Source organism: Sturnus vulgaris, chromosome 7 (genome assembly GCF_052056855.1).
Source record: "Sturnus vulgaris isolate bStuVul1 chromosome 7, bStuVul1.hap1, whole genome shotgun sequence".
Lineage (NCBI taxonomy): Eukaryota > Metazoa > Chordata > Aves > Passeriformes > Sturnidae > Sturnus > Sturnus vulgaris.
In genome coordinates this window covers 14,044,489-14,066,986 of record NC_142249.1, presented here as the reverse complement: position 1 = coordinate 14,066,986, position 22,498 = coordinate 14,044,489, and the positions used below count along the sequence as shown (strand labels likewise).

Sequence of the window (22,498 nt, the reverse complement as noted above, 5' to 3'; positions counted from 1 at the left end):
AGGCCAAATATGAGTGTCACTGGGGTGTATGGGTGGTTTGGTTCTATTGCAAAGTGTGAACTTCGCCATTTAGGTTGTGTTCTTTCCTAAGACCTTTAGGTCTCAAGACAAAACAGATTTTTTTTATCAGTAGCCCACATTTCCATTAAAAGGTGTAAGGGGTGCAGTGATCAGCCCTGGTAGCTCTCCTCTTTGAGGCCAGGAAAGTGAATGAGCTCTGTCTCCAAGGGGCAGCTGGTGCTGGGAGCACTCAGTGAGCATCACACCACCCTCACTCCCTCTCCTGCCAGTGCATTCTGGGGACCACCAGTACAAGGGACTTTAAAATTGACATCCTGCAGCAGTCTTCTGAACTGTACTGATAGGAGCCTTGCAGGGGTAGTCCAGCCCAGGGAAAGTGCTGGCAGCATCCGTTATTGTCCTTCATTTGTCACAGAAGCTGATGGGAAATCATTCAATTAAAAGGAGTGCAGCGGAATACACAAAATCTCAATATGAGTTTAGGAGAATGAGGGCAGCACATCAAAGGCATGCCAAAGCCCAGCTTTATGAAATGATTTTTTTTTTCATTTCCAGTGATTTCCTAGGTGAAATTAGGTGACTGTCTGGCTAGCATAATGATGATAAGGCTGGGAAACTATACATACTCAAGTGACATATGTATAGTTTTAATAAAGAATGAGGGAGACTTGAGGGAGTGCATTAAATTGAGTAATAATTTATTATTTAGAGACCTCTACCCATTTACTCATTTTTTCTGGGAGAATTGGCTCTTCCTCCAAGGTGTAGGCCACTTTTAGAGGGGGGGGAGAAGGTAGAGCCTGGTAGCTGTGCTGCAGTAGCTGGCTGGCAAAGCCAATGTCAGCGCTTGCCTGCAGCCCAGTGCTCCAGCTACCTATCCTGTTGTTGAGCTGCTCAATAAACATGCTGGGAGAGGGAGAGGGGGAGACTTGACAGGGCCTTGCATGTCCTATAGGAATGCACTGCAATTATTTCCAATCACAATTAACCTGATTAGAATAATGGACAGGAAGTGTCCCTCTGTAGCTAATGCAGTTTGGCATCAGCTGACTGAAATCCTTTGATAATTTCTGCACAGATGGCTGGGCTGAAAGCAGCACTTTTTTAATTATTATTTTCATGGTCTCTTGGTAGGCCAAAACCTCGACACCAACAACAGACCTCCCCATTAAGGCGGACAGCGCCAACGTCAACATCACAGCTGCCATTTATGATGAGATCCAACAGGAGATGAAAAGGGCCAAGGTATCTCAAGCTCTGTTTGCCAAAGTGGCTGCCAATAAAAGTCAGGTGAGTGGTATGGGGGATTTCGTTGTTGTGGGGCTTTCTGGGGTTTTGTTTTTAAAGCAAACTCTGGGGTTAGGACTAGATTAATCTCTTCCTCCTACCAATAAAATTACATCTGTTCCCACAATAATAATAATTTTCATCTCTGAGGAGCCTGTCATGTTTGGCTTTTGCCTGCTTAAGTACTTTCCTTTTCCCTTTTGAAAGAGGCTGAGGAAAGGGTCAGTTCACAGCCAAGCTTTTTCTCCCCTTTTGTGCAAACACGTCTGTCTTTTCCCACGTGTGGTACATAACTTACACCTTTGCTAGTAGGACAAGGAACTTTCAAAATGGTGGTATCTACTCATTCAGCAAGTAATAAAATTGCTTTCTCAAGTGGTTAACTGAGGGAAGGCAATGGGACACAGCATATTAGGCAGGTGTTTCCTTTTTAGCATGTTGTATGTGCTGCATACGGCATTGCCATGTGAATAATTCACATCGGATCCAATCATTTCTACAAAAAGGCATGAGAAGGCACTGCAGTGAATTCTGCTAGATTCATTTCTACCTTGGGTGTAAAAAATACATGCAGGCAAACCTAGGTCAGGGTGAAATTCTTGAAGAGAATCCATTAATTTAAAAATTTCATCCAACTCTTTAAAAAAATATAATGCACCAGAAGGGATTTTGTGGAAAGGAGGACAGACAGATTTTTTTGGAGGGCAGCAAGTGGATTGGAGATTGTTGGAAAGAATTGTTTATGCAGTGAAAAGAGGTGCTTCTGATCCTGGATGAAATTATTCAGTTCAGCTAGGAGAGGGCGTCAATATGCACACAAAAATGCACAAATGTGCACGTGACAATGAGAGCGTGGGATAGAAGTATCTAGGTGCATGCACTCTGAAAAACACACACTTCCCTCTATGTAGGGAAACAACATTATAGTCATTAAAGTAAATGTAAAATAAGAGGTTGAAAGGCATAAAAGAAAGCATCCAAGGCTATCAAAGCACATGGGAAAGCCGTGTCCTTGTTACAGGTATTTGTGTCCTGACACATGGGGATCTGATTAATTTTTCTTTCTTCATGTAATCATTAATTTCCTTTGCCTTTTGCTTTCTCTTGTCAGGGTACAGGGGTTACAGTGCCTCTACCCCCCAACCAAATCCCAGGCTCAGTATGAAATACATAAAAGGAAAATACCATGGAACCCTCTTAAACTGTTAAATGCATAAAAATCTCATGTACCACATGGCAAAATATAATGAGAACTGGAGCTGTTAAACGAATAAAGCTGTTAAAAGCATAATGCCACTTGGCACAACTACTGTGCATTTAACGGTTTTCCACTGTGTAATAAATGACATATGTGGTAAACGTGCAGTAAATATAAAAACTGCACAATTGATTTTGCAAACGTGCCCCTTATTCTTTACTCCATGCAGATATCAAAGTTCCACCCAGAATCCGGACTGGACAGCTTTTAATAAGGAGTGTTTAACACAGACCGAATGCCAGCCTCTCTGAGGTTTGGCTTAAAATTGCCTGCAAGCTTCCTGTCATTATACCCAGAGGCTTCTTGAAATAGAGAGGGACTGAACCACCCAACAATAATTTGGGTGGCTCACTAGCTTTGGTCTGTGCCAGCTTGAGTGCACTTCTCTGGCAGCGTTGCACACCAGCACCAAAACAAAAATAAGATCTGTAGTCTTTCACGTGGAAAAAAAGCAGGGCAGAGTTTGAATACCAGATGCAAAAGGTTAAGAACAGGATCCACAAATGTTATTGTTTAAAGCAAAGTTACTGCACATAAAGGTTTTGTTTCTTCAGCAGCAGCGAATAAAGCCGTGTTTCTCAGGCTGATGTTTCTTTTGTTTCACAGCCTTGCCAAAGCAGTGCTGGCTCCCTGGGATGGCCCAGCATTCGCCAGGCTGAGATGTCATAGCGCTCTGCTGGAGCATGAAAGTGCTTTATGGGGGCACTGGAAGGCAGGGACAGAGGAAGCCACAGCCAAGAACCACAGTGGTACAGGGCCTCCCCCTGCCTCAAAGCACACCTGTGTGCCTGCCCAGGCCTTGGTGTGCCTGTGGTGTCCCACTGCTGGCTGGGGAGCTCTGTGGCCCAGAGGAGTGCCAAAAGCAAGGGCACAGCTGATTGCATGGGGGGAGCCACAGTGTCATGGTCAGCCTTAGGTCTAGTTTGAAAAGCAGCAGTTGGGTGTTCCCAGTGCTTTGCACAGGCCAGCTGTGCCAGTTGTGAGCATTTCTGGTGAAAATGCTGCTGATTTCAGCAGCTGAGTTACATGGTGGGAAGCGCTCATTGAAAACTGCCCATGTTTGCAGAAGAGAGAGTTTGAAAGGGGGGAAAAAGAACTAGTCTGAGGCTTTGCTTGGACTCTCCGCCAAGGTTCGTTCACTTGCTATTCTCCACAGGCCTGGCTTGTGTTGCATTGGCTTCCTCTATTATTCCCTCACCCCAGACTACTGAGAGGCTTCCAGTTTGCTAACAAGGCATGTGTTATGTTGGGCGCTGCTGTTCTGTCAACAGCAATCCACGGTGCTGTGAGATCTTCACAGTTTTAGCAGGCAGTGAATCTCCGACAGGGATGTTTTGACATTTTATGCACAGGGCTGTATGTCATGTACCCGAGAGAACATCCAGAGGCAATGGAGGCCTCGTTTCCTCTTCTGTCTCTGTACAGGAAGAGTGGTACCCACTGAGAACAGTTATTGCAAGTGGCATCATCTACTGGTGGAGTTAATTGACCTCTAATTTAACAAGTAACCATCTTCATTCTTAAGTCATGGCAGAGTCTCAGTGACTGAAGAGAAGGGCAGCTTCTAGAAACTGAAGTTGCAAATCACAGAGCTCACAAGTCAATATAAAAGCAAGTTTCAGAGCCTCATGAAGGTACCAAGGTAGTATGGTGAGAATTCTCTAAGGGAATCCACCTTCATAACGATCTCAAGCCATTCATTTTAGACATTGACTTATTCATCACTTATTTACCTTAATTCACATTTTATTCCTTGCAATTTATATCTAGGTATTTTTAGCCTTTGTAAAGTGCTGTGCATCCCTTTGTATTTTTGAAGCCAGCTGGAGCTGAGAGTTCAGTGCCCTCACAACACAGTGTCCAAAGCTGTCCTCATGTTTTAGTTGCCAGCTGTTAGGGATGTACCTGATGGACAGCAGGATTGTCTGGGGGTGCTGCCTTCTAGCGCCCTTTTAGTGGGCAAACTTGAGCCCTGTATTAGCACATTGGGAATATTTCTGAGTGTGGCTGGAGCACCAGGATTTGGTTTTCAGTCTACATCTTGGGTTCCCCCAGTTATACTTAATTCACAAGAAGACAGGTTTGTGGTGTGCTGTTTCAGAGAGGTTTGAGTGGCCTATGTGTGTGCAGAGCTGGGCAGTGGGACAGGCAGAGACTTTGGCCTTGGATTACTGCAAGTTTGGACTGTTGGTCTTTACAACTGGCTTCTACATTAGTTCTGCAACTGCTCTACTGTACAACTTCAGGAAAACCATTTCCCCCATGATTGTGTGCCTCTAATGCTGTGCAGCAGCATCACCCCTTTGACCTCTGCTAGTGAAAGTCCTGTCAGATGCTGTGCTGTGCTCAGCAGACATTTTTTTCTTAGTCTTTGCAAAATGGGTTTAGGAATGTAATTCTGTTCATAATAAACAAGCGACTATCAAAATAAATGGTGGGCACAGCTACTTGGAGCTTTTGTTGACAGTCTGAGGGAGGGCAGAGTTTGTATGAATATAGAGATCAAACTTCCCACAGTTCTCCCAAGGCAAGAGATTCTTCTTAATCAGCCTGAGGTTGCATGGGGAAGCATATTGCTGGGGCTCAGCCCTGGGAAGGGCAAATGGAACCTTCACCAGTCCAGTGAAAACAAAAAGTATAGCCTTGAAACTGAAATTCTTTTCAAGAGACTGGAGTTCATTCCAGTTGCACCGCAGTAAAGCAAGAGAGACCCCTTGGAGCAACATTTGAAAAAATGTGAAGCTACTAAAAATCATTCTCTGGGTTGTATTTCTATCCTGTTGGAAAGTAAGCAAACAAACAATAAGCTTGATGAGGGTTTGAGTTTGGGGGCAGAAAAGCCCTTCAGTTGAGGCCCTTCAGGTAAAGAAACAAACCCAGGCCTTTGGATGGAAATCATGATGACAGTTCCTTTATGCCTTTCCTCTGACTTTCCTTTTTCATGTCAAGATCCCTGCTTCATTGCTAGTTCTCTGGCCAAGGAGGGTGTTAGTCCACAGTCGGATCCCACACTAGATGGGACTCCACACCATGGCCAACTTCCCATGCCCTTACCTCCTGCTTGTCCTCCAGGAAGGAAGTACAGGCACTGCAAGAGGAATGAGCAGTGTCACTTTGAGGAAGGATTAGCTTTAGAAACCCTTAATTTCATCCTTTGTTCTCTTTCCTTCCCAACTTACATTCCCTTGTATTCATTTGATAGGATGGGATTCCTTCTCTCTCCCTTTTAGCTTATAATAGGTGTTTTCTGTGGCCTTAAGCTAATTAGCTTCCAGTGATGATGAACAGCAGCTAGAAGAAGCAGCTGGTGGTGAAGATGTGTAGTGTATGTAGTGTGTGCATACAGGGCACTTCTTACAGCCTTATCTCAGTGCCTTCATGGTGCTTTGAATCTATACAGCTGGGGCATATCTGTTGTGCTGGTATTTCAATGTTCTTGTCACATATGGAGAAAATGCAGAAAGACATTTCTCTCCTTGACTGAACTTAGAATTTCTTTGAAGTGCCTTTGTACTAGAGCTTCTTTTTTATAGACTTACACATACAGTCACAGTGTGACCCCCCATCTAGGACAAGAGAAATGGGCCCATATGAGCCTCATGGGGTTTGAAAGGCCAAGTACAGTGTCCTGCACCTGGGTCAGGGCAGCCCCAGTATCAGCACAGGCTGAGGGATTAAGGGATTGAGAACAGCCCTGCCATGAAAGACCTGGGGATGCTGGTGGGTGAAAAGGTGGACAAGAGGTGTCAGAGTGCATTCTTAGACCAAAAGGCCAACTCTGTCCTGAGCTGCAGCCAAAGCAGCGTGACCAGCAGGTTGAGGAAGGTGATTCTGGCCCTCTGCTCTGGAGACCTCACCTGGAGCACTGCATCCAGCTCTGGGGTCCCAGCCCGGGAAGGACTTCCACTTGTTGGGGCAAGTCCAGAGGGGACCACAAAAATGATCAAATGGCTGAAGCACCTCTCTTGTGAAGTCAGGCAGAGAGAATTGGGGCTGTTCAGCCTGGATAAGAGAAGGGTCCAGGGAGCCTTCATTGCAGCCTTTCAGTACTTAAATGGGGCTTATTTAGCTGGGCCTGTTGTGACAGGGCAAGGGGTAGTGGTTTGAAACTAAAATAGAGTAAATTCAAACTAGATATGTAAGGAAGAAAATTTTTACAATGAGGTGGTGAAACACTGGCACAGGCTACCCACAGAAATGGCAGATGCCCCATCCCTTGAAACATTCAGGTTGCTCGGAGTCCAACCTGATCTATTGAAGATGTCCTTGCTCATTGCAGGGGGATTGGACTAGAGACCTTTAAAGGCCCTTTCCAACCTAAATTATTCTGTGATTCTATGACAGCATCTGCAGCAGTGCATTGGCCTCTCAGCAGCTGAATGAATAAGGGACAGTTGTGGAGCTGGGGCTTTGCTCACAAAGTCCTTGGCAGACCAGGGAGCTGCTGGTGGGCTGCTTGCCCTAACCACAAGCCCACACTTCCTCTCTAGTGTGAGCAGAAGCTAGTTTGAACTTGGAATGCTGGAAATATCCTCAGTCCACAGCATCCTTCCCTCTGAGGCCGAGCTCTAAGCAGACTTGGTGTTCTCATGGATCTAAGGTACGTCAGGGCTCATGTATCTTTTTTTTTAATAATTTCATGCTTTACGAGGCTAGTGAGAAACTGGCCCTCATGAAAGTGTCTTGCATATTCTGGGGAGGAAAAGTACCAAGCATTACAGCAAATCCAGGCTGTTGAGTGATTAACCTTGAACTGTATCAAAATTCTCCAAGTAAAGCTTCTCAGGTTCAGTCCCCCTCCCCCGGCCCTCATCAAGAATTCATTGAAGCCGTGACAGAACTCTCCATTACAGTTAGTCTTTTATCCATTTCAGCTTTCTTGATTAGGTTATCCTGAATCATTAGGGGGTTTATTTATTTTAATAGACACTTATTGGATTCATGGTAAGAGAGTTTGGCGACTAAGGAACAAGAGCTGAATATTATCTAGCTCATTTTGCACTGTAGAGTCCCAAACTAAGCAGAGAGCAGAGATGCTGAGGAAGTTTGTCCAGAGGACTCCTGTGATCCCACATGGGAAGGGAGCCTTGTCTGAGGAATGCATTTCTTTACTGATCTTTCAAGACTTGCGTCAATCATTGCTGCTTTTTTTTCCCTTTTGTCACATATGTTGACATTTTCTGCACTGATGATGTGGGTGAGGAAACGGCCTTTTACATTTATTTTTGAGATTTATTCCTGAATCACTCTTACTAAAAACCTCTTCATTTGCCTACTCATGCTTTCACTCGAGACCCTAGAAAATGTCAGTACAGAAAACTAACTGTATTGTTGTTATTATTATTGTTACCAATTTTAATGTGAGTTCAGGGAAACACAAGGTCAGTTAAGCTGCAGGTTTATCCATGCTCAAAGCAGAACAGCTGCCTGTGACTAAGTCACTGTGGACACCCAACTGCCACCTCCTGCAGTGGCTTTTGGCAAAGTGTAAACATGGGCCTGTACCCCAGCATGATGTGAGCCTGAACTCTTCCCATGTGCCTTCTTTGTCCTTGGTCAGAAAGGTGGTCCTTGGCAGACTGCAGGGCAGCAGATCTGCAGGAAGCAGTTTTGGGGGTCAGCGTGTTTGTGCACACCTTCACTGAGTGCTGCAAAATCTGACCTTGCTGTTGTCTGGCACGTCTGGCTGCCCTGCTCCAGGGTAAGCCCAGCAAAAGTGAAAGGATCAAGCTGCTAAACTGGGCTCTGGGAAAAGTGACAGAGGATATGGCTCAGGATTGCTGCACCAGCTCGCTGTCCTTGAGGGGGGTTGAGGGTGCCAAGCCTCACACTTTGGTGTTCTAAGCATGCTGTTTCTTTAACAGCAGAGAAGCACAATGGGAATGACTGGCTTTCTGCAGATTTTTGTTGTTTGCTTAGCTATGTGGAGATGTATTTGATTAGAAGACAGAGAGAGAGGTTAAAAATAGGACATTAATATGATATTTTATCAAACAAAATCTTTAGAAAATGTTTATCTTGTCTCATGAGAACAACAGAAATAGAGGCCAGCACTTCTCTGCAGCTCTCTTTAATGAGCTAAATAGGGCTGTGTTCTCAATGCCTCTAGAAGTTTTGGGGTGAAATGAAGGAAGTTCTGAGCAGAATTCCTTGTAACCACAAGCACTGGGTGTGCCTGAATGTAGAGCCAAAAGCATCCTTTAATTGTGCTGTTTTTCCTCCTCTTATTTTTAATGGAAGACATTCCCATTTGAGAACCTTAGAAGCTGACATTAAGGGCTGAATTCTGCCACCCATATTGACAGTGGTGTGTATCAAACTCTCTGTAACTCTGGCAGCCAAGGGGGCTGTTTGTGTGGTGGAGCGAGACCTGTGATGTGCAGGGGAGGCAGGACCAGAAACACAACGTATTGCGGGTGTGGGGAAGGGTGTGTTATTTGTTAGATTTTTCAGAATACGTTCACAGAAGTTATATTTACTTGTAATGCAGTGAGCTCAGATGCTGTGGATGAGTGGGGGAAAAGGTGGTGAGATAGTGTCTCCTTCACTTTTCCTTCTTCATGCCAATAAATGTAGCTATAGATGAAAATTCACTGTGAATGGCTGTAGCTCCAAAAATTTCTGTATGTTAGCATTTCTTAAATGAAATAATTCTCCTGGAAAGCTCTGTGTAACGTACACAGACCCCAAAGAAATAAATAAAAGAAAATAAAAAAATTGTAACCAAAAAACGCCAAGTTGAGATTTTTAACAGTAAAAGGAGATTTTGTGTATTAATAATTCATGAGTTCTCATTGAACATGCACGAAGAAACGGTGCTATTCAATAGAGAATATTGTCATCTGTCACTGTTTTATTTGACATTTACACTTTTTTTTTTTTTTTGCCTGGTACTGCAAAACTTTCTTGGATGGCATGCTAAGATTATTTAAATAAATAATTTTAAAAAGCCGATGCAGACTTTTCATCTGTGCTTGGGGAAGGCGGTTACTTGCAGCCATAAAGAACGTGTGAGTAAGCTGCAGCACGCTGTGTTTTCTCACATATTAGTCAAAGCTATTGCCTAATAAACAGCCCCATAGGTGGATAGAGAGGGTCTTGAATGGATGCTTGAATAAAGAGAGGGAAGGGTAGAAAAGGAGTAGTGAAAGGACAGATTTGATGCAGATAAGTGTACACATGCACGCAGTGGGTATGCGTGTGTATGTGTGGGGGTGAGCGAATAATGGCTCTTGTGAAGAAAGCTACACAAATACATTGCAAAAATAAATATTTATAAATGGTGTTGGGGGAGATCCAGTCCTGCACAACATGAGAGAAGACAGGGCATTTAGCACAATGGCAATTCAGTTAGGCGCACCTTGCAATTTCTTGCTAATATTAGGCTCGTGGAAATCTTTCTGCTCTGTAGGTTAGTTATTATTTATAAAAATCACAGAACCAGCTGATACATTCATAAGCTAATTATTGTAGCAGCTGGGTACACATGGTGCAATATGTCTGAGGCTGTGAAGTATCACAGATTTCTTGGGGCCTGCTGTGGTGGGGGTGTGCTGTTGAAGGCTAGATCCCTTAATCTGATCAGCCAAGCAAATACTTAGTGGGGAAACTGGATTAATATCTCTCTAAATACCACGGATGTGCTTCACCTTCAGAACCAGGCTCCTTTAAACGTGCCATTAGCTTATGTCCTTTGGGGAATGGAGAAGTTCTCAGGTGTCCTCAGGATGGCAGGGTCCTTGCCTGGTGCCTCCCTTTGCCAGAAATTAATTTGGTTTGCTCATGTCTGCACACATGGTCACACTGCAGTCTAATCTTTTCCCTAATAGCTCCAAGGTCAGGACCTCGCATGTTGCCAGGCAAATTGAGCGCTATCCTTCTTAAAGACTAATGGCAGCGAGTGCCTAGTCCGTAATGAGGCCTGTAGTGTTGCTCTAAGTGATTGTAATGAGCGCTGATTATAACGGGACAGATAAATCAAAGCGCGGCAGTCGCCATCGGCCTGCCCGCTCCAGCCCTGGGAAGGGGAGGTGGCCCCGCCGAGCCGTGCTGGGCTCCAGCAGAGCCGCGCACCGCATCCTCCCACGGGCCTGCGCAGCAATGGGCTCCAGCTCCACCAGCTGCAGGGCTTATTCTGTACTTTGTGTTACACCACGGGTCCGCATGCTGCAGCATCTCCCGGGAGGTGTTAAACATACCTGCTTGAAACATCTTGAAAGACTTCTGTTGGAGACTTACTCAGATCACTGAAAACAGGGAGCAACAGGAGCTGATTTTTTCCTACAGATGGTTTATTTTCCGTTTCAAAAATTATTTCCTGTGTATGGAGGAACCCCTGAGAAAACATTGTGGAGCTGGGAGATTTTCTTCCTATATTTTCTCTAAAGAGACAACGTTTTGAGGGATTTCTGAGCAGTGGAAGGAAGAGAATTGAGGGTAAGAGATGTGGCCAAGCCCCATTAAAATGCAGACTTCACCTGGCTGAGAGATTACCCATATACCAATCAAAACGCTTTGAAAATACAACACGGAGATTTCTTTTTCCCTAAGTAAATTATTATATATCTTGTTTTCATCCTTGCCCCCCCCCCACCCTCCAGCCCTCCAAGTTTATTGCAAGAAAAGATCAGGTCTGCACAAATGTGGCCTCTCACTTGTAAAAACAAGGCAGTGTTGTGTTACAGATTAGTTTATAAATCCCTGGTGGCTTCACAGTTCAGTGCCTACAGCTGCTGCAGATGGGCCTGGGTTTTTGTCTCTTCGCTGTGCTGCAGCCGGCAGTTGAAGGAGAAAATGGAATGATCAGGTTATTAACATGTAGGCCGTGAGGAAGAGGCTGCACAATGAGAACAGCTGGTGTTGCTGTCTTGGCTGATGCAGCGGAGATAATCAAATCTTGCCTTTTTTGGGGGGGTGAAGGCAGAAGACACAGTGGAGAGTAAGATAAACAAGGGCTTATGATATTATACACGGGGTTTAGAGTGCACGGTAGAAGTTGTCAATGGCTTACAAGTTGTTACACAAAAAAGCAATACCAAAAAGTCCCCCTGTGGGCTGGTAATGAACCTGGCTGTTCAGCTTACTCTGGTCACTGTTCAGAAAAACGCAATTTTGGCTTCTTCTTGTACCAAACATTTTTAACATTGATCAAGCTATCTTGTAGGTATTGTAAGGTGCCTGTCAAAATGGTGTCAGAATGCTGAGCTGTAGCTTGAAAATGATGGGTTATAAAGCTACTAGGTAAAATATTTTGACAGGAGTCAGTAAGGCGCGTTGACAGCATCCTCGGCATTATCTTCTCATCTTCTGTCATTTGCATTGCGTCTCCTGTGCAGACACAGGAGGGGAGCCACTGTCCCCAGGCCCAAGTGGGCTGGCTTCTGGCAGGCAGGACAGGGCTGGCTGTGCCCCCACGCTGGGCAGGAGCAGCCAGCAGCAGCAGCCGTGATCCCTGGCTCACCTGCTGGGGACTCCGGGTCACTCTCTGCACACGCGGGGCTGTCCTCACCCCAACAGCTCCTGCCCTTGGGGTGTGGGCTCGTTTTCTCTTCCTGGAGGCTGATGCTTTCATCTCAGAAGTCTGAGCAGTCGTGCCCTGTGGAAAGGTCCTACAGCTCCTTACATACAGCAGTAACCTTTTAAAGGCATTTCAAACTAACCTTAAAACAAGATAGCAGAAATAAAATCTGCTCTTTTTAAGATCTGTAGTTGGGTTTAGAATTACCTTTGCCTAGTATCCTGGTATCTCTAGTAACTACTGCAGGACCCTGTTTTCTGCTTTTGTGCTAGATGCTAGAGGATTCCCTTTCTGTAAGGCTACATCTTCTCTTAGATTTTATTATTTAAAGATGTAAAATTTTAATGGGGTTCAGAGCTTGGGGAGTCAATGCAACATAGTGTCAGCATTTCGGAAGTCTTGATATGATAGTATATTCTACTAGACATTTGGAAAAGTGTTGAATTTCTGGTTCTGCAGGTTGCAGTGGGGGTTGTTAGCAAGTCTCAGGAGTTATATTTCCTTTTCTCTTGCTTGGATGAAGAAGTGAAGGGGCTCTGAACTGGAAGTGAAGATGCATCTCTGTTTCATCATTGCTTTTCTGTAGCAAAAATTTTTCTATCTGAGCATTTTGAACATGGTGTGAATATGATTGGGACAAGACACTGCTGCTTGTGTCAGTTTCTCCAACTTGGGGGAAATAGAGTATATCATGGATTTGTTGAGACCAAAGGGCAGCTTAGGGTGGTGGGGGTTTACATGTGAGATGAGACCAGCAAAACTTTCAGCACAGAGCTTTAAGCATAGCTGACCTTCGGCTCATACCTGCTTCCTCGATGCTCAGTGAATTGACTGTGCTGACCCTACCATTGCAGGGCTGGCTGTGTGAGCTGCTGCGCTGGAAAGAAAACCCAAGCCCGGAAAACCGCACCCTTTGGGAGAACCTCTGCACCATTCGCCGCTTCCTGAACCTGCCCCAGCATGAGAGGGATGTGATCTATGAGGAGGAGTCCCGACACCACCACAGCGAGCGCATGCAGCACGTGGTGCAGCTCACGCCCGAGCCTGTGCAGGTCAGAGCACTGTCTGCCTCCTCCGGGTGTCTGTGCGGGAGGGCTGGGGTAACACTGGGGCTTTCGAGAGTGTAACATGGTGAGAGGCTTTTTGTGCATTGACTGAAACTTAAAAGTACTTCTGAAATTACCATGGTGAGCATTTTGTGAGGAATGGGCCTTCATTTCCCAGCCTCATTGGGATTGTTTTGCTCCTCTATACATTTCTGACTAGTATAAATTTTTTGGTTGGTACACCGTTTTTCTACTCTTTTCTCAGCTATTAGTAGAAAGAGAAATAAATAAATACAAATATGGTATGGAAAACAAAGTGAAAATACTACAGGCTCTCTTCTTTGCAGTTCCAGCTTCAGTCAGAAAAGAAAATCAGCTTAATGTGCATTCCTAACAACTAGTAATGCACGTCACAAACTCAGACATCTATAGATGGTCAAGAGAGGCTCAGGAAATACCTCTTCAATCTAAAAAACTGAGGCAACACTTTCTACAGCAGCCCTTCAGCCCCTGGCAATTCAGCCCTTTCTTCCCTTCAGCCCTCCAATTCAGCCCCTGGCACTCAGTACCATTCACTTGATACCAGATTATGTGACCACTCTGAGGGTTGGTTGTACTGTGCATTTCTCTGATAATCTTGCAGTTCCTCCTCCCACCTTCACTCTCCCCATTGTTTGATAGTGGATTGCACTGCTTTGCTACTATTGCTGTGAGCCTTGGCATTCAGCCTCTGTTCTTTGTTGCTGCTCTTGTGCAGCTACCACTGCTGCCAGCTATCAAGTCACCTTTTTTCTAAAGGCAAGAGGTTTCTCTATCTTGTTGTCCTGCCCATCTGAAACATGTAGGTCTCACTCAGATTAATTATTGCCTAGTTCATTCTCTTTTGTCTCTTCTGCTACATTCTTCCTCCTTCCTTTCCTTTGTGTCTTTGCCTGAAAGAAAAAAACCTGTTTCCTGGGGTTCAGGTTGTCTGGGCTATAAAGAAGGGGAAGCACCCTAATTAATTAATTTAGCAAGTTTTGTCTTCCACATTCCAAAAAGTTCATGAGATCTTGGAAGCAAGAAGCTGCAAAGAAAGGGCCAAGCTAGCATGTGGGAAGACAACTAGATCTCTGTAGACTTGAACATATTAACCCAGTTCTGATGCCCACAGCAAGTGGGAATATCCTCTAAGGGACAGAAAAAGTTTCCCTGGGATCTTGTGAGTGACCTTGATGATTAGCCTACTTTCCAAAGCCTTCTGCACATCACTTTTCTGCATCATGCAGGTTGGCTCTTGTGAGTGACACGTTACACTGTGTTGGAATGCTGTGCATTTGTATTTGTCAGCAAGTTACAAAGCCATGGATTAATTATTTATTACAGTCAAAATATGAAAAATGAAGAAAAATAAATGGAACCAGCTGGCAAGTACATGCAGCAAAACTCTGGAGACTGGTATGTAGTTGATACAGTAGGCTTGTGTTTTGGGGGTGCTGCATTTTAAAGCTATGCTTGCCCATCCAAAAACCCCATTAGGTTTCTGAGTGACACGCTACCAGTGCCAGGCACGGGAGGTCTGCTGTCCACCTACTCCCTACTGTCAAAAGATACCCAACAGCAAGTAATTTTTGCATAGTTTTCAGTTTCTGGGACTTGAATTGTTTCAAGAAGCAAGGTTTGCTTTTTAGCTTTGCTGCAAGGGTCACTATTAGGTAATTAGCCATGAAGAACCAATGACAGCAGCCAGAGATGTAAAGCTGAGGTCCTCACACTTGAAGTCATTGGAGATTTTGTGACACTTTACATAAGGGTAGGGGTCTTGGGCCCTGCTCCTGGCTGAACTCCAGGCCAAGTAATTACATTCTGCCTATCTGAAATTCCCCCTGTAGTGTCAAGTGGGAAAGCAGCTCTCATTTCTTTCTCAAAGCAGTGGCGGGTGCAGAATGTCTGCCACGGTGCCTGGCTGCATTTTAGCAGGGGGTGGAAACATCCAAAAGCTGCAGTCACCGACCTACTTTGCTTTGCAGGTTTGCTGGTGAGAAGTGTGCTGTAAGTCAAGCCCTTACCTGCAGCCTTGATAGCAAAATGACAGTCCTTTGAAGAAGATACAAGCAGCAGTGCTGCAAATAACAGCAGGTGCAGAGCTAACATAGGAGCAGCAGGATCTTACCTCTGTTCTCTCTCTGCCCAGCCCATCTTTCTCTTTGCTCTGATGGCTTAGGTGTGTGTATGGTAACTTCTGTCTGATGCTTGAGTCTTCTGCTCCTTCAGCTGAGAGACTGGGAGAGCCTGAAAGCAGGCTGTCCCACACTGCTGCCAGGGCTCCCAGCCACCATGACTTAACCCTGTCTGGGCTGGGGACATCCCCCTGTCAGACTTGGAAGAATATCCTAGCTATCATCACAAGAGGCATGACCAGGTAAAAGATGTGGCTATATTGCAGCCTTTTCCTCAGTATGGCTTCTTGGAAATGGCAGAGATATCATTGTGATGTGTTTTGTGTAGTTCACTTGCTGCTTACAGGGTTGGGGACACTTCAATGAGGGAATTACCCCAAGGCCGGGTATGGTTTCTGTCTTCTAAAAGGCAGGGTGTGCTCAGTGGGGCAGTTGTACTGTAGGAGATCAGCTGGACACAGGCTGGTTCTTCATGTTGAAGGGATGTTGTTTGCTTTGTGAGAGGTTTTTGCCCTCACTGGTTTGGTATTACTAGCCTGCACCTCACTGTTTAGCTTTAGGTTCAGGGTTTTAGAAACAAACATTTTTATTTTTCTCTCTTCCATTAGATTTTTCCCATCAGCCATATGTTAATCCATTTAATCAATTATTTTACTGTTTCTGAAAGGAATAATGTCTACAGTGGAAGCTGAGTGTTTAAAAAATTTCTTCTTGAATACTTGGTTTGTTTGTCATTGTGCTGAAGAATCATAAAATGTGAGCCCTGTGGAGGGCTTTGTGACATGGCTGTGTTCTCTGGCAGCACTGCATTCGACCATATGGACGTGTCAGAGCATGGATTTTCCTTCACACGCTGGCTATGGAGCATCCATGCTACACCTACATGTTGCTGTGCATGCAGGCTGAGCTTGCCACAGCCTCTCATTTGGTTTTTAAGGAAATTAAGGTGTTCAGTAAGAGTCTCTCCCTCCATTCCATGCAATGTGGTACTGTAATAGCAAAGTGCTGCTAAGAAGAGCAGTGAGGTTGTTGCTAGCTGGGGTACCATAAGGACATCACTTCTGAATTACAGACTGCCTGAGCCACAGGTTCCAGGATATCCTGGAAAGCATCATTACATTTTTGCTGTGTTCTCATCCTCTTCCACCACCACCAGGAGTGGGATCCTGGCTGGCCCTTTGATCTGGCCTGACCTGGCCCTTAACAGTGTGCAAAGTATCCCTTTGCAGCAGGCAGTGCTTGTGATTCTGTGTTTAGCTTCCTGCTCTGCAGAGGTGAGCCTTCCCTGTCTTACTTCCTATCCCTTGCTAAATCCCACCATTCCCTGGCTGTTTGCTGGCATTGGACCTTTCTGGAGTGTTAATGCTGACAAGTGCCTACAGCTGCTTCCCATTGCCAGCCAGGGATTCCGTGTTTGTTACAGACATGCTGGGACACAGTAAATCTAATTTCTCTTCCTTCTCCCACTATTTGTGTGCTGTGTCCAAGGTGACCACTCTAGAGAGTAACCATCTTGCCTGGCACTTTAATATAGTGCTAATTCATTGTTAATTGCTGGGGCAGAGAAACCTGACTCCATTGGGAAGGCCATGAATCAGGCTGTTGTCTCTGGAGTGTCTGGGTGGATAAGATGGTTCTCTGGGGTAATGAACCACCACTGCAGCAAAGTACCTTCTATTCAGAGAACATGCAAACCTTGCCTCTCGTTTTCTTTAAATTAACAGGTAGATCTGAAACTGGTAGGTACATACTTATTTAAGAGCAATCAAATGTTGCTTTCTGATGCACTGTTACTTATGTCACTTTTGAAAATTACATTCCTCCACCCTTTTATTTCTCAGAAGCTTTGATTGAGACAAATCTGGTAATATATAATAATTCAGATCATAAATCATGGAGGAACATTAGTAAATAAAAGAAGGCATTGTAAAAAGCTCTAGGAAAGCTCTTCTGTATTGTGTTCACTGCAAACATTGTGATCTCTCTTTAAATACGCAGAAAATAACATACCACAGAAGTAATGAAATACTAATTTTATAATTTTGTGAGGGATAGAAGGGAATGAGTATTTCAGAAGCAACAATGAAATACAAAAGAGCAAAACATGGAGCCCTCATAAAAATGGGTCAAGGCAAGTGGTGATGGCAGTCCAATGAAACTAATTTCATATTCTCTTTCTAGAAGTAATAAAGAGGGGGATGAACACCACAGTAGTGCTTTCTAATGAAATATCTAATTCAAAATAATGTCTTGGAGTTCATGGGTCACATAATGCGTAGCACACAGATGGAAAAACCAGTGAGACTTGAAATTTCTTTAAAAATAATATTAATTAATAATACTTAGGCAATCGTAGATGATGAGTGAAGCAAAACTCTGTTATTCCATAGGGGAACATGGTGTGCTTAATGATCTATAGGATGATGTGCACAGTGAGGTTTTGCTATGTTTGTGTGACTTACACCAGGGGATTTTGTATACTGGAAATTAGGACTGAGTTGTCTATGAGACTTGGACAAAAGTTACATTCCCAAACCGTGCTAGCTCTCGGAGTCTGGTCCCTACTGTTTTGAGACATATTTTTTTTGCGAGGATGCTGTGCCCTGTGGCTCACTCTTAATCACTGCATTGTGATAGTTTTGCTTTTTGATCATTTCTCTGCACCCAAAAGACAGACCATAGATTGATACACACTGCTTTTTGACTCCCCAGTTCTTTAATCCATGGCTGGATGTGATGTCTGCTCAGACAGGGGTGGTCCAGGCTGGTGTCACAACTTATGGTCAGCAAATCCAGATGGACTTTAAAAGAAACTTGTATTGTAGGTTATTCATTATACTCAAAATGCTCAGAGCTTTGGTTTGGGAGGGTTGCACTTGGATTATTTTTTTTCTTTACTTCAGAATTACAGAGGGAAATGTGTGTCAGAATGAGGTCTGTGAATTTTGTGAGTGGAGAATATCTGTCTTTCTTGGTTGCTAGTTACCTGGAGTTTCATTCTTTCTCTTATCAAAATTAGACAATAGTCAATTTCAGTATCTCTTTCAATCTAAACTATTAAAAACCAAGTTTTAAACTATGTAACTTCTATTTCTGTGCAGTGTTAAAGCTGAAAGCAATATTTATTGCAAATGCCACTCATACTGCATTTATCTCTATTGTGTGTGTGACTGCTTTTGCGTTGGGATAAAGGAACTGTCTTTAAAGGACGTATTACATGCAAAAAACCAAAAATCTCAGGCATCTTCTGAGCTGCTTTCTGATGTTCCTCCAGTACCTGTGCCCCACAGCCAGAGATGGTACATTCTGAAACACCAGATGTGGCTGCATGCTCTGACTCTCCATCCTCTTGGTGCACACCAATTTTCTGATGTGTCACAGTAGTTCAGGAGCCTTGCACAGGTTTGACAAAGGCAACAGAGGCACAAGTCAGACAACAACCCCCTTATATTTGACTCTGAAGTATCCAGTAGATCTTCTTGAGATTGATAGTTACACAATTGCAGGGAAAGGCGCTGAGCTGTGCCTGCTACAGCCAAACCTGCCTACTGCGCCATCTCAGCTGTTTCTGTTTAGTGTGGATATCTAATGTGGCTGAAAATGCTGCTGATTTTTATTAACGTTAGGCCTGTTATTCCCCTTGAATGATAGTGGGGAGTGTACTTGCAATTAAAGCCAAACTGCCTCTGTTCTGAAATTAGTTTAGGTTTAGTACTGTTCCATTTAACCCTAGAAATGGGAGATCACATAAACTGCAGAGTCTCAAGTTTTTCTGTGGTGGCAAGTTTAGTCTTGTCAAAATAGGACATCCTTTTCACATTTGTACAGAACCTGAAACCATGAGGCCACTTCAGTGACAGCTGTTCCTGGACAGCTTTCGTTTGTTCCAGGATCAGCTGAGGACAGGGCAGGAATGAGGTGGGACTCACATGAAGAAGCCTGAGAATATGACCGGTGCTTTTCTTCAGCAGCATCTTACAATAAAGATGACTCTGAGGGTACATCTTCTGTGAGGCTGCTCCAGAGCAGCTCTGCTTAGGCTGCCCTGGGTCCCATGGCAAACTGCTCCAGGCAGAAACTTCCCTTAAAATCGGAATGTGCAGATTTAGCGCCGCTGAGACTTGGCAGTAAGCAGCAGGGTGGTGGTTTGTGTTGGTGTTGCTCCGACAAGTTGTCGTTTTAGCAAATGACATCACTGTAGCTCTGGCCCCTGTTGTCTCACCCTTTTGCCTTTCACACACAATTTGACCAGATTTAGCCCTCATTTCTTACAGTCCTGGCCCCGTTGTAAATGCTAAGCTGCTAGTGTTGTGAGGAGCTGTAGTAGGTTGGGGATGAGCAAACATATAGAACAAGATCACTAAATAAAGCTCTTTAAATTCGCATAACCTTTCAAGCTTGCCAGCAGCAGGCAAACCTTGAAGGCTGAAAAGCCACTAGATGAGCCTCTGTTCCATTTACATTTGAAAATTTTTGCAGTTAAAAATACTGCTCTTTTTAATTTAATTTTAATGCTCCCTAATTACTTTATGTCCCCCACACTTGTTCATAAATTACAGTATCAGGCTTCAGAGATTTGTAAATGTTTATAGGCTATTCGCTGTATGCAACATTTTATTCTCAGGCTCTCTACAGCAATCTTTGGATAAAGTTAGAGCCCTGGATCATTTGAGGTGGTCTTTTTCTGCAGATAAGCAATTATAAAAATTACATGGGGAGGGCAACTATGGAGAATAGTGTTACCAGAGCACTTTGCACTTGCTTGACCCTCAAAGAGCAAGGAACTACTCTTCTTCCGTGTTGCACAGCACCCTCCAGGCAAATGGTGCAGCCTATGGGCAGTGAGGCCAGTCTTTTTTTGGAATTTCTTCAGTGTGGTTTTTTTGGTTTGGTTTGGTTTTGGGTTTTTTTGGTTTTTTGTTTTTTTGGGTTTTTTTTGTGGATCCCCTGAATGGCTGGAAATATCCAGAGACTGTAATGTGTGCAGAGATATGGGGGTTTTTTTCAGGGTCAGTATGCTGTATTGTTCCATGTTGTTCTGTGCGTTGTTCCATGTTTGTATGGACTTTTAGAGGAGTTGCAGATTGAAAGGAGAAGTGTTTTTGTGTGCATGCACTATTCTCACGCATCAAGTATCCAGAAGTACAGTAGCACATATTTTTTCTCACAGTCATCTATGCTTACAGTGTTTCAAAGAATATTCCAAAATATCTTGGCACAGACAAAGCGAAGCTGTTTGCAAGATCCCTAGCTGTGGAACAACAAAGGCTACATTCTCAACACACATCACACATGACTTTTATTAAAGTCTTAAACAAAAATCAGATAATGTATTTAGAAAATTAAACTTCACCATTTATGATGCTACTCACATTGTGAAAGGAAGTCAGTGTCCCCTTGTGCCTCCTTTCCAACGACTTCTCTCCTAGTTCTACTCCCTTTTTCATGTTGCATATGAGAAGATGAAAATCTTAACTACAAATAAGTACATTTAAAAAACAGTAATTTGGAACTAATTCCCATTGTGGTGCCTAACTTTAAAAGGATTTGGTGTTCAGAAACAAAGGAATACAAGCATGTATAAGGTGCCTCTGGTGGAATGTTTGGAAGTTTGAATCATCTAAAATCGTTATTAACCTTTTACCATTACATATGGCAAAAAGGATGTGGTAAATCACAGAACACATCCTGGATATTACAGACCCAGCCATCTCATTAAATTTTTGTTAAAAAAACATTCCTCTATTTCCAGTTGGGACTAAATTTAGTTTTACACTATTGTGCCATTAGAGTCCGAAATAATATTGATACACTTGAATTTTCTAGTTGCCTTTTCTTCAGATTTATGGTTTGAAGCTCTACATTTTGCACTTACTTAGGCCATGCCCATTTGATGTGCCACACTTGAATCCAAGGCACGTGGGCAGAGAGAACTGTGAAGAGCCCCTTCCTTCCTGCTAGGAGTCCTGTCACGTGGATGTTGAGGCAGGTGAGCACATTGTGCACAAAGTCCTAAAGCAGAGCCATAATGGTTCTGGTTTTTTATGAGCAATATGTTGCTAAGTCTCATGGCTAGGTCTGGAAAACCTTGGTATTCTCAGTCTTGCTTGCAAAAGCTTGGCAGCCAGGATTTCTTTTGTTGGAGTTTTGGTAGTTCTTAGAGTTGAACCATGCAGGGTATCACAGAAGTCCCTTGTACCCATAAGTAATAAGAGCTGTCTCCTCTTTCTGTGCTGTGTTGAGGGAAGCTGTGGTAGCAACTGTGAATCCATCCAGTTGTAGCAAAAGAAAGAGACACACTAAAATTTCAGGACTCAACAAGCCCCATAAAAAGATCTGTCTGGACAGCACTTTTCTAGTTAAGTGCTAAGTTATTATTATTATTTATTATTTATTTCCTCTCCTATTTTTCCTCTTACTGAACAAGGAGGAAATATCTTTGTTCTTTCATTTGGGAAGTGAAATAAATGTATTCCCTGCAGCATTTGAAATTTTAATAATCCATAATAAATAAAATCATATCTAATAACATAACTGCTTTCAATTGGCAATGCGATCTCCTAGATGCATTGCAATGGCAGAAACATAAATAGTTGCAGCCTCTGAAAGCCTACTTCCTATTTGCTAAATATACTTGGCTTGCTTTAAATTCCTTTGTGTGCAGTCATTAATACAATCCTCTTTGACAGCATTTAATTAAAGTGCTTTTCTCTATTAAATTCATTAAAACTTTTTTTTTAATATACAACTGTTTCCCAGACACTGAATGTTAAGGACCTGTAGGCCTGTCTTTAAATAACTTCTCTCTCCTTGTTGTAAATTGTTAATTAAATTTAGCTTAGACTGTTTAAAGATGGCTTGGAAAAGAAAGCCAGATTTCAGGATATGGTCTCAATCATGGCTGATTTTTTTTAACACAATTTTTTCCATGTAGTTATAGACTGCGTGTTATATTGTTTATGAATGTTGCTGTACTTTCAGCTGGAACCAAGCAAAGAAATACCCTAAAAAGCTCATTTCCATCTCCCTTCAAAAATTTCCATCTTTTTAGTGCAGTTTCTTAGCCTAAGAGGATTTGCAAGGGGGGAGTGAGGAGGGAGGAGCTGTTTAGTATTAATAGATTATTGACAGCTTAATGTCTTGGCACCTAGACAGCCCATAAGGTATAATAAACAGGAAGCTGTCTGATGTGAGTGCAGTCAATAGCGTA

At 43.5% G+C, this 22,498-nt stretch overlaps 1 protein-coding gene across 1 annotated transcript in view; it reads left to right on the top strand.

Annotated features, from left to right (window-relative positions):
* SATB2 (SATB homeobox 2) overlaps positions 1 to 22,498 on the top strand; it is a 129,307-nt gene that overhangs the window by 91,159 nt on the left and 15,650 nt on the right. Inside the window, exons 9-10 of the mRNA XM_014879499.2 lie at positions 1,156 to 1,311; positions 12,938 to 13,135. Coding sequence (XP_014734985.1) covers positions 1,156 to 1,311; positions 12,938 to 13,135 — 354 coding nt within the window. The remainder of the gene's footprint in view (positions 1 to 1,155; positions 1,312 to 12,937; positions 13,136 to 22,498) is intronic.